The sequence below is a fragment of the Ictalurus punctatus genome, chromosome 15 (genome assembly GCF_001660625.3).
Source record: "Ictalurus punctatus breed USDA103 chromosome 15, Coco_2.0, whole genome shotgun sequence".
Taxonomy (NCBI): domain Eukaryota; kingdom Metazoa; phylum Chordata; class Actinopteri; order Siluriformes; family Ictaluridae; genus Ictalurus; species Ictalurus punctatus.
Window position 1 is genome coordinate 4,001,977 of NC_030430.2, and position 11,990 is coordinate 4,013,966.

General features: G+C 39.4%; 1 protein-coding gene across 10 annotated transcripts in view; it reads right to left on the bottom strand.

Moving 5' to 3' along the window:
* hspg2 (heparan sulfate proteoglycan 2) overlaps positions 1–10,092 on the bottom strand; it is a 125,579-nt gene extending 115,487 nt beyond the window's left edge. For 8 of the 10 annotated variants that reach the window (XM_047160209.2, XM_047160211.2, XM_047160212.2 and 5 more), the window contains exon 1: positions 9,665–10,092. In XM_047160209.2, the coding sequence (XP_047016165.1) occupies positions 9,665–9,736 (72 nt within the window). In that variant the 5' untranslated portion in view covers positions 9,737–10,092. The remainder of the gene's footprint in view (positions 1–9,664) is intronic. The other 2 variants (XM_053686247.1, XM_047160215.2) reach the window with 1 other exon arrangement.
* Between the last annotated feature and the right edge of the window lie 1,898 nt (positions 10,093–11,990).

An 11,990-nucleotide genomic window follows, 5' to 3' on the forward strand; every position in this document is an offset into this window, starting at 1 on the left:
GCTGTGTTTGCGGTCTGTCCCATAACTCGGAGAACTGCACACAGATGAAAGGCTCCGAATCCCACAGCGATGCATCGCAGATTAGCCACAGGCTGATTTGATCACAAAAGACAGGGATGCGAGATCCCAGCCTTGGACAAATAGTTTGGCTACAAAAATTTTTTTAATGATGATTGTGGTATGTGAATATTCTCACAAGCTGTGGGGTCTGAAGTTGATCATCTCACTGACCTCACCCTCGAGGTATGACAAACTAATGCAGATCCGTCAGCTTCCCATGTGTCCTGGCATGTTTGCTTTGGGCCACGCCTTTTACACATACAGTGTGCTGCCATTTAGCACTAGTGTCCTTTTTTTCTAACATCCTACAGCACTCTCCTCCAATGTCTGGTACGAGCGCAAGCACTGAGGACTGAAAATAATGAAAGGTCTAAAATAAGCCAATCAGCAAAGATGGGCTATAAACCTTTCAAATACAGTACAACTTCCACCACAGCAACACAATGTTGTGCTTAATACTTTAATAATGCTCATGAAAGTATTTGTTTTCCTTTTTTTTTTTTTTTATAAACATACTGATAAAAAATGGCAAATTCTGATTGGTCAGAAGCTCCACATAATCAAAGCCTAATAATAAACTCATTTTAAAGATGTTTCTATTTAAGAAAGTAGGACCTACGACTGCTGCTACGGTGAAGTTTTGTGTAAGGAGGCGTTTGTTCAACATTATGGAAGGAGTCTCCAGTGTCAGTACTTTTCAAAAGCGAGAAAGAAAAAAGAAAAAAAAGAGTAACTGGTGAGCGAATGTATAGCTGTTACAATATAAGTGGTAACGTGACCTGCTTGTGCTGTGATAATATATAAAAAATAATCCACTTTGCGATGGTAAAGGTGACTCTGCTTCTGATTGGGCCACATCACATCAACCAATCAGCACACCCAATCGAGTTGTACTCCTTACTTAAGCAATAGTAAGGTTTGTTCTCATTCCAGCACTGTGTGGCTCACCCGGGTTTAAAGTACATCTACTTCACTCAAAAATGACTCACTCACTTTCAACAATGGAGGCGCTTCAAGGCAGACATTCGGTCACTCATCCGTCTACGGTTCGAGTGGAACGAGCGCAAACAAAAAATGTCTGGATTCGCTCTAATCAATGATGACGAACACAGTCTCCCACCATAGGGTTAGTCATTGTGTAAAACTCCTGTTCAGATGTATATACCATTACATTATGTGCAGTACATTGCTTCACATTAGACTTGCACAATATCGATGATTTACATAAATAGTAAAGAGTTTAAGCATTTAGTACTGCTTCTAACAATTGACTTCAAAGTCATCCAATGGGGCGGAGTGTCGATGACTCAGAAATGACTGGGATGCCAACGGTATCAATTATGAATCAAGTCAATCTTGAACAAATCTTTTTTTTTATTATTTTGTCGTTTGAGTCACATGAAATTAAATGACCTTCAATATGCTAAAACAAACAACGACAAAACAATAAGTTACTGTATATAGCAGTACGGAATGGAAAAGTAGCACTACAATCTAAACTAAAAATGTACAAATGAGAACGTTTATGCCTTATTTGAATGCGTAAATTGTAGTTGGACTACATCTAAATGAAACTGGATTCTGTAGCTTGGAAGTGAGTTGAATTTTACGCAGTCCGAACAGGATTTCAGAGTTTTTTTCGGGATTGTTGCAGCCAAAAATGCTTGGTTTTGCGGTTTTGCCCCCCCCCTTTGAGAAGTGACCACGTCGTCGCTCCAATGCCCCTGGCAGGTAATGCCGGGTTTGAGGCAGTGCCTTCTAATGGGTTGTGATATTATATACTAGAGATGGGCGATATGGCCAAAAATGTATCTACATGGAAGAATTCTTATTTCTTCAGTGTACTTAACGCCGTTTGAGGGTTTTTTTTTGTGCTTCTTTGGCGGAAAACTACTTGAATTGGCGAAATTGCAGCGGTCTTTCGCAGTGATGTTTGTTGGTAAATTAGGCCTTTTAGCTGAACTCCTGAATCGAAGACGGCTTTGACTGAACGTGCCTTGTGATGACGTAACGACACGTCTTGGCCCAAATCTGCGGCCATTTTTAAAAATTGCAAACGCCTGCGAATACTGCGGCGTTTCCTTGATTTCGTGTTACTTTCTGTGATCGCAAAAAAAAAAATTTAAAAAAATAAAAAAATCCTGGAGGGACTGAATTATAATAAATCAGGTGTAGATTCGGAGTAATTGAAATTCAGTCAGTGCGTTTACATGGACAACAATAATCCGATATTAACCGGATTAAGACAATACTCTGATTAAGAAGCTACCATATAAAACAGCAATTTTTATTTACCTTAAGCCGATTAAAGTCGTACTCAAAGTAAACACAAAACACAAATTAAGACGTGGAGTTTTAGTCGCATTATCGAGGTGTATTACAGACATGTACACACTTTAATCACACTGTTAACGTCGTGTGAGAGTTTTCATTTTGCGCTTTTTGCGGCAAACAAGAGATCACGGCTGCGTGATCCGCTCACTTACCTACTATAGGCCTATAGTAGGTGAAATACATGTATCTCGGCTACTCTATAGAAGGTAAGTACACGGTTTGAGACGCAGCCCAGGGCTTCAAGCAGTCGTCCATTTGTACGTACAGCATGACAAATAATTAACCGCACCTGAAGCGTCCGTAAATTTTTTTCATAAAAACACCCAAAACTGTATACGGTACCATAACGAAGACCAACTGTATGTCGATACGTGAAATTCTGGAGGGACGTCGGACGGCGTGGCGCGGTGACGTAATGACGTGCGCTGTTAATCTAATTATGTTCTAGAACATGTAAAACGTGTACATCGAAGGAGTATTCTAAAAGCAACTCATGTGAACACCTTAACCACATTATCATCTTTCTCAGAGTAAGCTCAATAATTACATTACTGCTGTCCATGTAAACGTAGTCATTGAATTCATTTGTGTTTGAATTTGAAGCACTGAATTTCAGACAAAGATTCACCAGGAACTGAATTTAAGGTTTTGTTGAGGTTTTTTTTTTTTTTTTTTTTACACCCAATTAAGTTTACAAACCTTAGATTTGATTTCAAGTTCCCTTGAAAAAAATTCAAACAACGGCATAATTCATAACTTTCAAATTCGGCACATTTATCATTCCGTATAACACAGTCATACCCAACAAAACAAAAAGTATGTTTTTTCGACTTCCCGGATACGCAGGAAAACTACAATCTCCATTATCCCTTGGTTTCAAAACACTACACGGCGAAGTATGGACGTAATCTTATTTGCTGAAACTTTCACGGTGACACTTCTTGTGTTTTCCACCAAATTAATGGATTATTCTTGATGTCAATAACTTCTCAGTGCAAGCATGTGCTAAATGCAAGGAGACACAGAGATAAGGCCTGAGGGGATATGGTGAGAATGCTGTTGGGACACCCCGGGATGGAGTGGGGAATGCGTTTCAAGCCTGTAAAGTATACAGGCTCTTTTCTTTTTCAGCTGTCATGATTAGAAGCTTCTAATCCCCAACTGTTTGGCCTGAGCATGAAACCATAAACCACACAAAGTTGACAGGCAGCACGCAAAGCAGATTTAAAACGTACACGCTCTGGAAGAAGTCCTAACTTCCCAACCTCCACACTACGCTGAACACCAAAGCATTGTGCATGTTGAGGATCACGTGGCTAGCCGAGGTATCCAGGATGGTGGATCTATATCCTGACATTACGCAAGACTTTAAAAATGTGGGCACCCTAAAAGAGGTCATTGAATGCGTCGTAAGACGGAAGACGATCCGACACAACATCCTGGAACTAAGCTAGATACGGGTGCAGGAAACCAGGTCAAGCGGGCCACCTAAGCAGCATTCCACCAATGTAGTCAGCGAGGACTTGCAGCACTATACTCTGGGAGAGACAGTAAACTGAATTAGTCGCGGCTGCACATTTTTTTGTACACAAACAAAACAAAAGGACAGAGCTGTAACTATGTGGATGTGACACACCAGTTGTTTATATAAAGTCATGTGAAAAAATATGTACACCCCATGTTTTTTTTTTGTTTTTTTTTTTACATATTTGGACAACCAAACATTTGATCCTCTTTGAAACCGTGCCTATTAACTGATACTCTATCAAATAGCACAATTGACATTTTGCAGTCATTTTCAAAATTTAAAAGTAACAACAACAACAAAAAAACAGATCACTCACAAGGAAAAAGTAAAACTTATAATCAGGTGTTGAAGATCGGGTGCCAGTGATTAGAACCTGCTTAGGGGAGTGCAGGTGGAACCGGTCTTATTTATATCCCTCTCATATCTAGTGTCTGGTGTTCCCAATGCTATTGAGGTGTGTGATGTCATCATACAAAAGATCTAAAGAGTTCTGTAAGGCCTTCAGAAAAAAACGTTGTGGATGTCTACGAGTCTGACAAGGGATTTAAAAATCCGCAGACTTTAAAAAGGCGTGCCAGGAAAAAGCCTTTGCAAGACTACAGTTGGAATAATGTGCTCTGGAAATACGAATCAAAGATAGAGTTGTTTGGCCACAGTTACAGCAGACATGTTTGGCACAGACCAAAGACAGCTTTTCAGGAGAAGCACCTCATACCAACTGTGAAGCACGGTGGTGGAAGTGTTATAGTTTGGGGTTGCTTTGCTGCCTCAGGGACTGGACAGCTTGTGTTCATTGATTCAACTATGAATTCTGCATCATATGACCTTTCAGCAGGATAATGATACAACGCACACTAGTATATCCACCAAGGAATGGTGGGTTATGGAATGGCCTAGTCAAAACACGGACTTGAATCCCATTGAAACGTTGTAGGGGGATTTGACAGTACATGCAAGAAAACCCTCAAACATCTTGCAACTGAAAGAATATTGCATGGAAGAGTGGTCAAAAATTCCAACAAGCTGAAGTCAGAGACTGGTGAACAATTATACAAAACGCCTACAAGAAGTTATCTCTGCTAAAGGGGGCAATACTAGCTTCTGAGGCCATGGGTGTACTTACTTTTTCCACAGAAGAATCCCACATCTACTGATATTTCTGTTGAGTAAATGATAGAAAAAGCTATTTTTCTTTGTGGTTTTGTTCAAGTACATCAACTTTATTAATAGACACTGTTTCAAAGATGATCAAATGTCTGCTTTTCCAAATATGTCAACAAAGCCAACAATTTCCAAGGGGTGTATTTATTTATTCACACGACTGTAATTATATAGTGTCAGCTCCATGTTCTTCCAGCTTGGGTGATTTTTGAGATTTCTATGCGCACTTGGTAAAGGTTTGCTTACATTTTCCTCAGTCATCATACACTATACGCCCAAAAGATTGTGGACACCGCTCCATCACACCTATGTGCTTTTTGAACATCCTTTTAGGTTAATTTAATTGCCTGTGCACTGTGAAACCAAACTAAACCAAACCAAACCGCAAATAAAGCAAAAGTATCAATTTAGCTCCAAGTCAATCTCGGTAAACAGACTGATATTTGCCAAATATGAAAGTGCCAATGCGCAGGACGGTCCTCCAACTCACTGTACTTAGTAGTGCAGTTCTGGTTGGAATAAAACAAGCCAGGTTCACTTTTGAGTTCTTGCACCCAATATCTACCACTTATTCAGACATTTTCAGGTTCTATAAGCACACACAAGACCCCTAAGGTTATGCATTAAAACGTGAGTTTCTAAACTTTAGTCCAGGACCCACTGGCCAATCAGCTTCATGCAATTGTGAATTGTTTAAATATAGTATGATGTGAGAGAGACCATCGCCACACCCACTTTCGTGTTAAATCTAAATACAGATTAAACAGAGTACACACGTACGCATTACAACCATTCAACAACCAGCCAATAAACTAATAAACTGCTGATCTGAGGCATTAAAGGATTGATCTTTGCGTGAGTGTTGCGTCCACATGAACCACTTCCATCAAATGAACCTTGCTCAGAGTACACAACCCATAAGCCTTTGCCTCATAAGCAGGCTAAGCATAAAGTTAAAGGCTAAACATTTCACAGCTCAAATTACTTTACTAAATCACAAAGTGGAACAGCAAGCAAATTCAAGAATGTTTACTTGCACGCCACTATTTTAATGGCTATATATTAAACCACATCAAAGGAAATCATTAAGGAATGAGTCACAAAAAAAAAATGGAGCCTCATCTAAATTTATCTGTCTAGATATGTGTGCGGGTATAATATAGAAACAATATATCATCAGTTTAAGTTCGGCATGTTTATCGTCTTCGCTTATTCGTCCCGTTTTAACATCTCTCACCATCAGGATCTACTTACAGCTCCACCGCAGAGAAATCATTGGTCCGGAAAAGCAGAGCGAAGAATCCAGTAGCAATTACCAACCGATTGCTAACACAGAGGCAGGGGACACTTAGCGGTGCTAGTAAACTAAAAGATAATAAAAAGCGTTTATTGCTGTTTTGTCAGAGCTGATTGATACTTACGACCCTGAAATTCCAAACGCATAGCCCGGGTAGCATCTAGAATCTAGCTCAATTGAATCCAACGAGGCGTCTAATAAGTAGTAAAGTTGAGCTACAATGGGAAAAAACGGATGTGCCTAGTTCTGAATAATGCAATTATAGGGTCATTGTGTGAACAATAGCATTCTGGGGCAGGGGCAGTAACACTAAAGACGTGCTAAAAGACTACCAGCACTACCAAGACTTTCCATTACCCAAAATTTCCAAGATATCTGGTGGTCTTGAGGCATAACTCATACGGCATACAGTGTTTTTAACTTCATATTAAGACTTTCATTCAATTATAACACAATGCCTGCCCCTATTGTTCTTCACTGAACACCACAATCCAGAGCCAATTTCTTTTTTTTGTGCAGTTAAGGCACATTCTTGCCTCAGATCACTGCTCTGTCTAGACATGACAGAATGATAGCGGCATCCGAGTGCTGATAAAGATAGTTGTATGTTGAATTATTCATTAGTCCAGTTAGTGAGTGAACGCACCAGTGTACTGCCCAGTCCCAAGATGCAGTTGCCTGCAATCCTAACTGACTAGGCTAAATAGTGGTAGCTAATATAATGTAATAAAATGGTGAGCTAGTTAAGCGATATAATACAGACTAAAAGAAACATAGACTGCATTTACATCAACAAAAAATGGCCAACATTTTGGCTATAAGCTGCCAGGTTTGGTCCTTGCGCTGCAGTTATTAGGTGAATCCCAAATAGCATACTTCTGCACAAACGTAGGTCATTTTGTAGTATAAATAGAGTGAGTAATGTGTTCACATTGAAAATTCCAACAAGAAGAGGTGCACTTCAAGTACCCGGATGATGCACTTATCCATACGAAAAAACGTGTGGACTGTTGCTCACTTCATGCACTCGACAGTCGCAGCATTGCTTACGTAGAGGAGCTACCATGTGCTGGATGCTAGATCAAATTTGCTCAGAAACACAAAAAGGGAACGTAAAAAGTTCAGTAATTACAAAATATACACTAAATCAAGGTGTAATTACTACGCTTCGCCTTTGTGGGGCACTATACTGCTTAATTGTTTACATCCACACCCACAATTTTCTATGTTCACTTTGGGTCCTGTAAGCAAAATTCGCCTGCGGAGACGATTACGCCTCTGTCTGATGCTGACGGAGGTCATGTTGGGCATAAAACATAACATGGACATAAACAGTGCATTACACCACCTTTTAATGGATTATGTTTAAATGTAACAAATGAATTTCTCTGTTTAGCTAAAGTTAATAAGAAATATTTTTTCCGGAGCCTATGTGTCAGGCAACTATGAATAAAAAAAATAAAAAAATTTTTTAAAAATAAAAAAACCAATATGAATAGCCTGGAGATATAATCTTTGAGCTTGTCGATCTAAGACCAATAACTTTTTGAGTAATTCAAAAAGTTTTATTACACCACAGAATAAGTGTGTCAAATATAAGAGATCATAGATCAGCGTTATCAGCATTGTCTTAGCCCCTTCATTTAACCCAATGAGATTCCATTTACTCCACAGAGATATCAACAACCCATCACAAAACCAAAATATAACGTGCCATCATTTTTATATAGTCTAGGTACATACATTACACGTCCTGCTGAAAAACAAACAAACAAACAAACAAACAAACAAAAAAACCCTCGTAGAAATTTGAAATGGTTTAAATGGTTATAATAAGAATTGTATTGGTTTTAATGGAAACTGTAATGGTCCCTGAGAGTCTCTAATGGTAATTTGTTGCTTTCTATTGGTGGAATGTTATGTCTAGGATCCACGTCCTTAATATGTCCTACTACATAATGGAAACCATTTGTTAACGGTTTTAATAGTTAACAGCAGATCGTTTGTAGTGGAAACCATTAGGATTTCTGTGACGGCGTCTATTGTTTGTTCGTTTTTCAGCAGGGCAGTCCGAAGTAAATCCGTAATAGGACGTTTTCTGACACTGAGGGAAAAAAAAGCAGCTTTTTTTGTCTTATTTATAGCTGCTGCAACATCAAGTGATAACTGGAACGAACTTGTTTCTTGGACAACAATAAACGAAATACAAAATGTTAACCTGTAAATGCAATGAAAAGTAAGATATGTTGTTTTTTTAATAAATCAAAATTGGCATGTCTGCCAAAGCGCTATGGTACATGATTCCTTCCTGTTCCGATTCCTTTCAAAAACGGTACAACTGTGTTACTATAAATTCTAAAGCGATGATGTTGGCGGATGGGGCCAAAAGTAGCCACGTGATAGGGTTGGCTAATATGACAAAAATATCATATCACGATACTTGAGGACATTTCTAAGATACACGACGTGCATCACGATATATCATTAACTAAACAAACTGTCCGTACAAAACAGTAGTAAAATAAACACAATTAAACGGTTCAACTGATTTTGACGATACTTTAAAAAAAAAAAAGTACATCACCATACCAACGATATCTCAGAAAAGTGCATCACGTAATCATTTACCACGATATCAACATTATATCGATAGATCGCCCAGCCCTACTAAGTTACACAAGGTTTACGTTACTAAATAACATGTGACGAAGCGGAGTGCATCAAGGCCGTATGTTAGGTCCGTTTTCATTCCAGTTAAACCGTGTGACTCTTTCTGCGTAGAGTGTAAAAGGAAAAGTTTACGATCAGCACTCAAGGTGTTTGCCGTGAGACTTGAGACAAGCGCATGGAAATAAAGCTGAGAACGTTTACAGGCATGCACAACATCTATGAATAGCCGGTTCCCGTGGACAAGATTAGATCAGGAGAAGATCCACTCCAGCAGGCGAGATTCCTCTACACAATAAGCAGTGTAAAATCAGTGTTCCCTTCAACCATGTACTACTCTACTCGATCAATCAGCAAAAAGAGGGACCGCTCACGGCCTCTTGGGTGGTACCACCTATGAAGGGTGCATCTTTGTGTATTTAAGGTATGCTTTCCTGAGAATGCACCAGCTAAAGACATGCAAATATCATGAATTGAAACGTGTCGTGCATGCACTTTCTTCAGAAATAACGTCACTTTTAGATGACCCTACTTCAAGGAGAGGTCATGCACGTACAATACACACAAGGTGTGTGAATGAAAGCAGCGCATTAAGTCATGCACAGTAGTTCACTTACGTTAATGAGATGCGCCCCGAGTAGGGAGATGATCAAAACAGAAAACTTTCGCACTCCTGTCCGCGTCCCCATCTTTTTTTTCCCAGGCGGCACACGGACTGAGAAAGTCTCAAGTTTCTGAGTCACTCGAGTGGAAAAGCGGTGCTGTGTCTCCGTGCCACACTCATTTACAGAACTGAGCCGTGCGCGTGCGTTTGTGTGTGTGCGTGTATGTGTATGTAAGTATGTATGTATGTGCGCGCGACGAGTGTTGCTCCCAAAACTGGTCAGGATTGCGATATCCGTTTCAGCTTTTATCTGCTTCCTGTTTAATTCTGCGGACCCGAAAAAGTTGTGCGAACTCGGAGTCCGACGCTGTCTGATGTAAAAACAGAAACGGAGAGAAAAGCACGCATCCGATCATACAACGAAGAAACGCCACCTACAGCTACAGAAAAAAAAACAACAACAGTGGACTGGGTTGCCAGATATGTTTGCATTTTAAAGCCGAGTTCCAAAAGCATTCCCAAACGGTATAATTGAATGAATTGTAAACAGTAAAAAGTTATAAATAGGGAATAATAATAATAAATTCAATATTATATCAGATCCCAAACGTCATTTTTGCTTGACCAATGAGAGGAGGACATTTGACGAAACATCGAAAAATGGGGTTTATGCTAAATCTGGCAATGTTAAATCGGACTTAAACTTTCTAAAAAAAAAAAAAAAAGAAGTACTTTTTGAATCTTTTAATTGATACTATGGAAGAAAATACTGTTTTGTTGATTTTTTTTTTAATTAAAACCATGCATTAAAGCTAATATTTGTGCATTGAAAAGCACAGATTTAAACACAGAAATGCTGTACTGAGTTATGCTCCTGGCTTTAACCTTGTTATTGTATTAGCGCCCTCTGCTGCTCATTAAACATACTACAGGCACTACAGTAAATAAAGCAGGGCTTTCCCACCCTGCTGAAAAAAAACAAACAAACAAACAATAGAACACCTCGTAGAAATTGTAATGGTTTTAATGGTTACAATGGGAAATGTATTGGTTTTCATGTAAACTGTAATGGTCTACTTGTGTTTTGTTGCCTTCTATCAGTGGCATGTTATGTGTCATGGATACCATTAAGGACCAATAGAACGCCTTTGACATTTATTGATGGTTTTAATGGGTAACAACTATGCTTTGTAATGGAAATTGTAGTGGAAACCATTAGAATTTCTCTGATGGTTTCTATTGTTTTTCTTCTTTTTTTTCCAGCAGGGCAAACTAAGGGTCGCATAGTTCGTTTTACAAATGGGGTCGTGAGAGAAACTCGAATCAAGATAGTCAGTTTTTAAAAACAAGCACACCACGAAGACCTTAGCTATATGCCCGTGTGTTCAGCACGTGTGTGTGTGTGTGTGTGTGTGTGTGTGTGTGTGTGTGTGTGTGTGTGTGTGTGTGTGTGTGTGTGTGTGTGTGTGTGTGTGTGTGTAAGAGCAGCTGCTTTAGATTTAGACATTAACTTCAGCTCCCTGAACATAAGTAAGAAAGTGAAAATAACCGGGCAGAATCAAGTCATTGCATGTTAACTTGCTCTGTAGATCTTTTACCATTTGTGGTCAAACCCTAAATAGACTCCAGAATTAGGCACTGTGAAAAATTCAGCTGTTAGAATCCAAGCCCTCTGCACACGTTGCACACGTTCTGCAACAGTTACACTGGCTACCAGTGACGACCGGTTGTGATATTTGACGTGAAACTCCACGACATCTTATGGAAGTGTCAGCAAAGTGGGATGAAAATATCAGTTCAAATGGAGATCGGATCTAGGGGATGTTTCTCTCTGTGACGTGACTGTCACTGCTATACTGCATGAATCTACAGTCTGGGCTGAAACGAAATCAGCCCCACACTTCTGTGTATTTTTCTTAAGACCACTGGTGGTGCTGTTGCGCTTGGTTCCAGGAAAGTCTAACATAATCTGATTTAAGACATTTGTTATCAGCAATTAATCTAATCTGGATGACAAAAATTAAAACATTATATTGATGTATTTTCCCTGTTAGCATATTTATATCAGCCGGCCCTTCTGGCTGCTCGTTTTACTGAGAATGCTTTCTCCTGCCTTATCTCCCTGAGCTCTACATAACAGTTCACACTCTCACGTGGTGCCTAAGACCAGTATGGCATCAATAGAGGGCAGATCTTGTAAGGCCCCCAAACTTTGCAATTGCCTCTCCTAGGGACTCCAAATAGACCCCAAACAAGACTCTTGTCCTTCTTCACGAGTTATCTTAAAACTTCCATCCATCCATTCATTCATTTTCCATACCGTTTATCCTACACAGGGT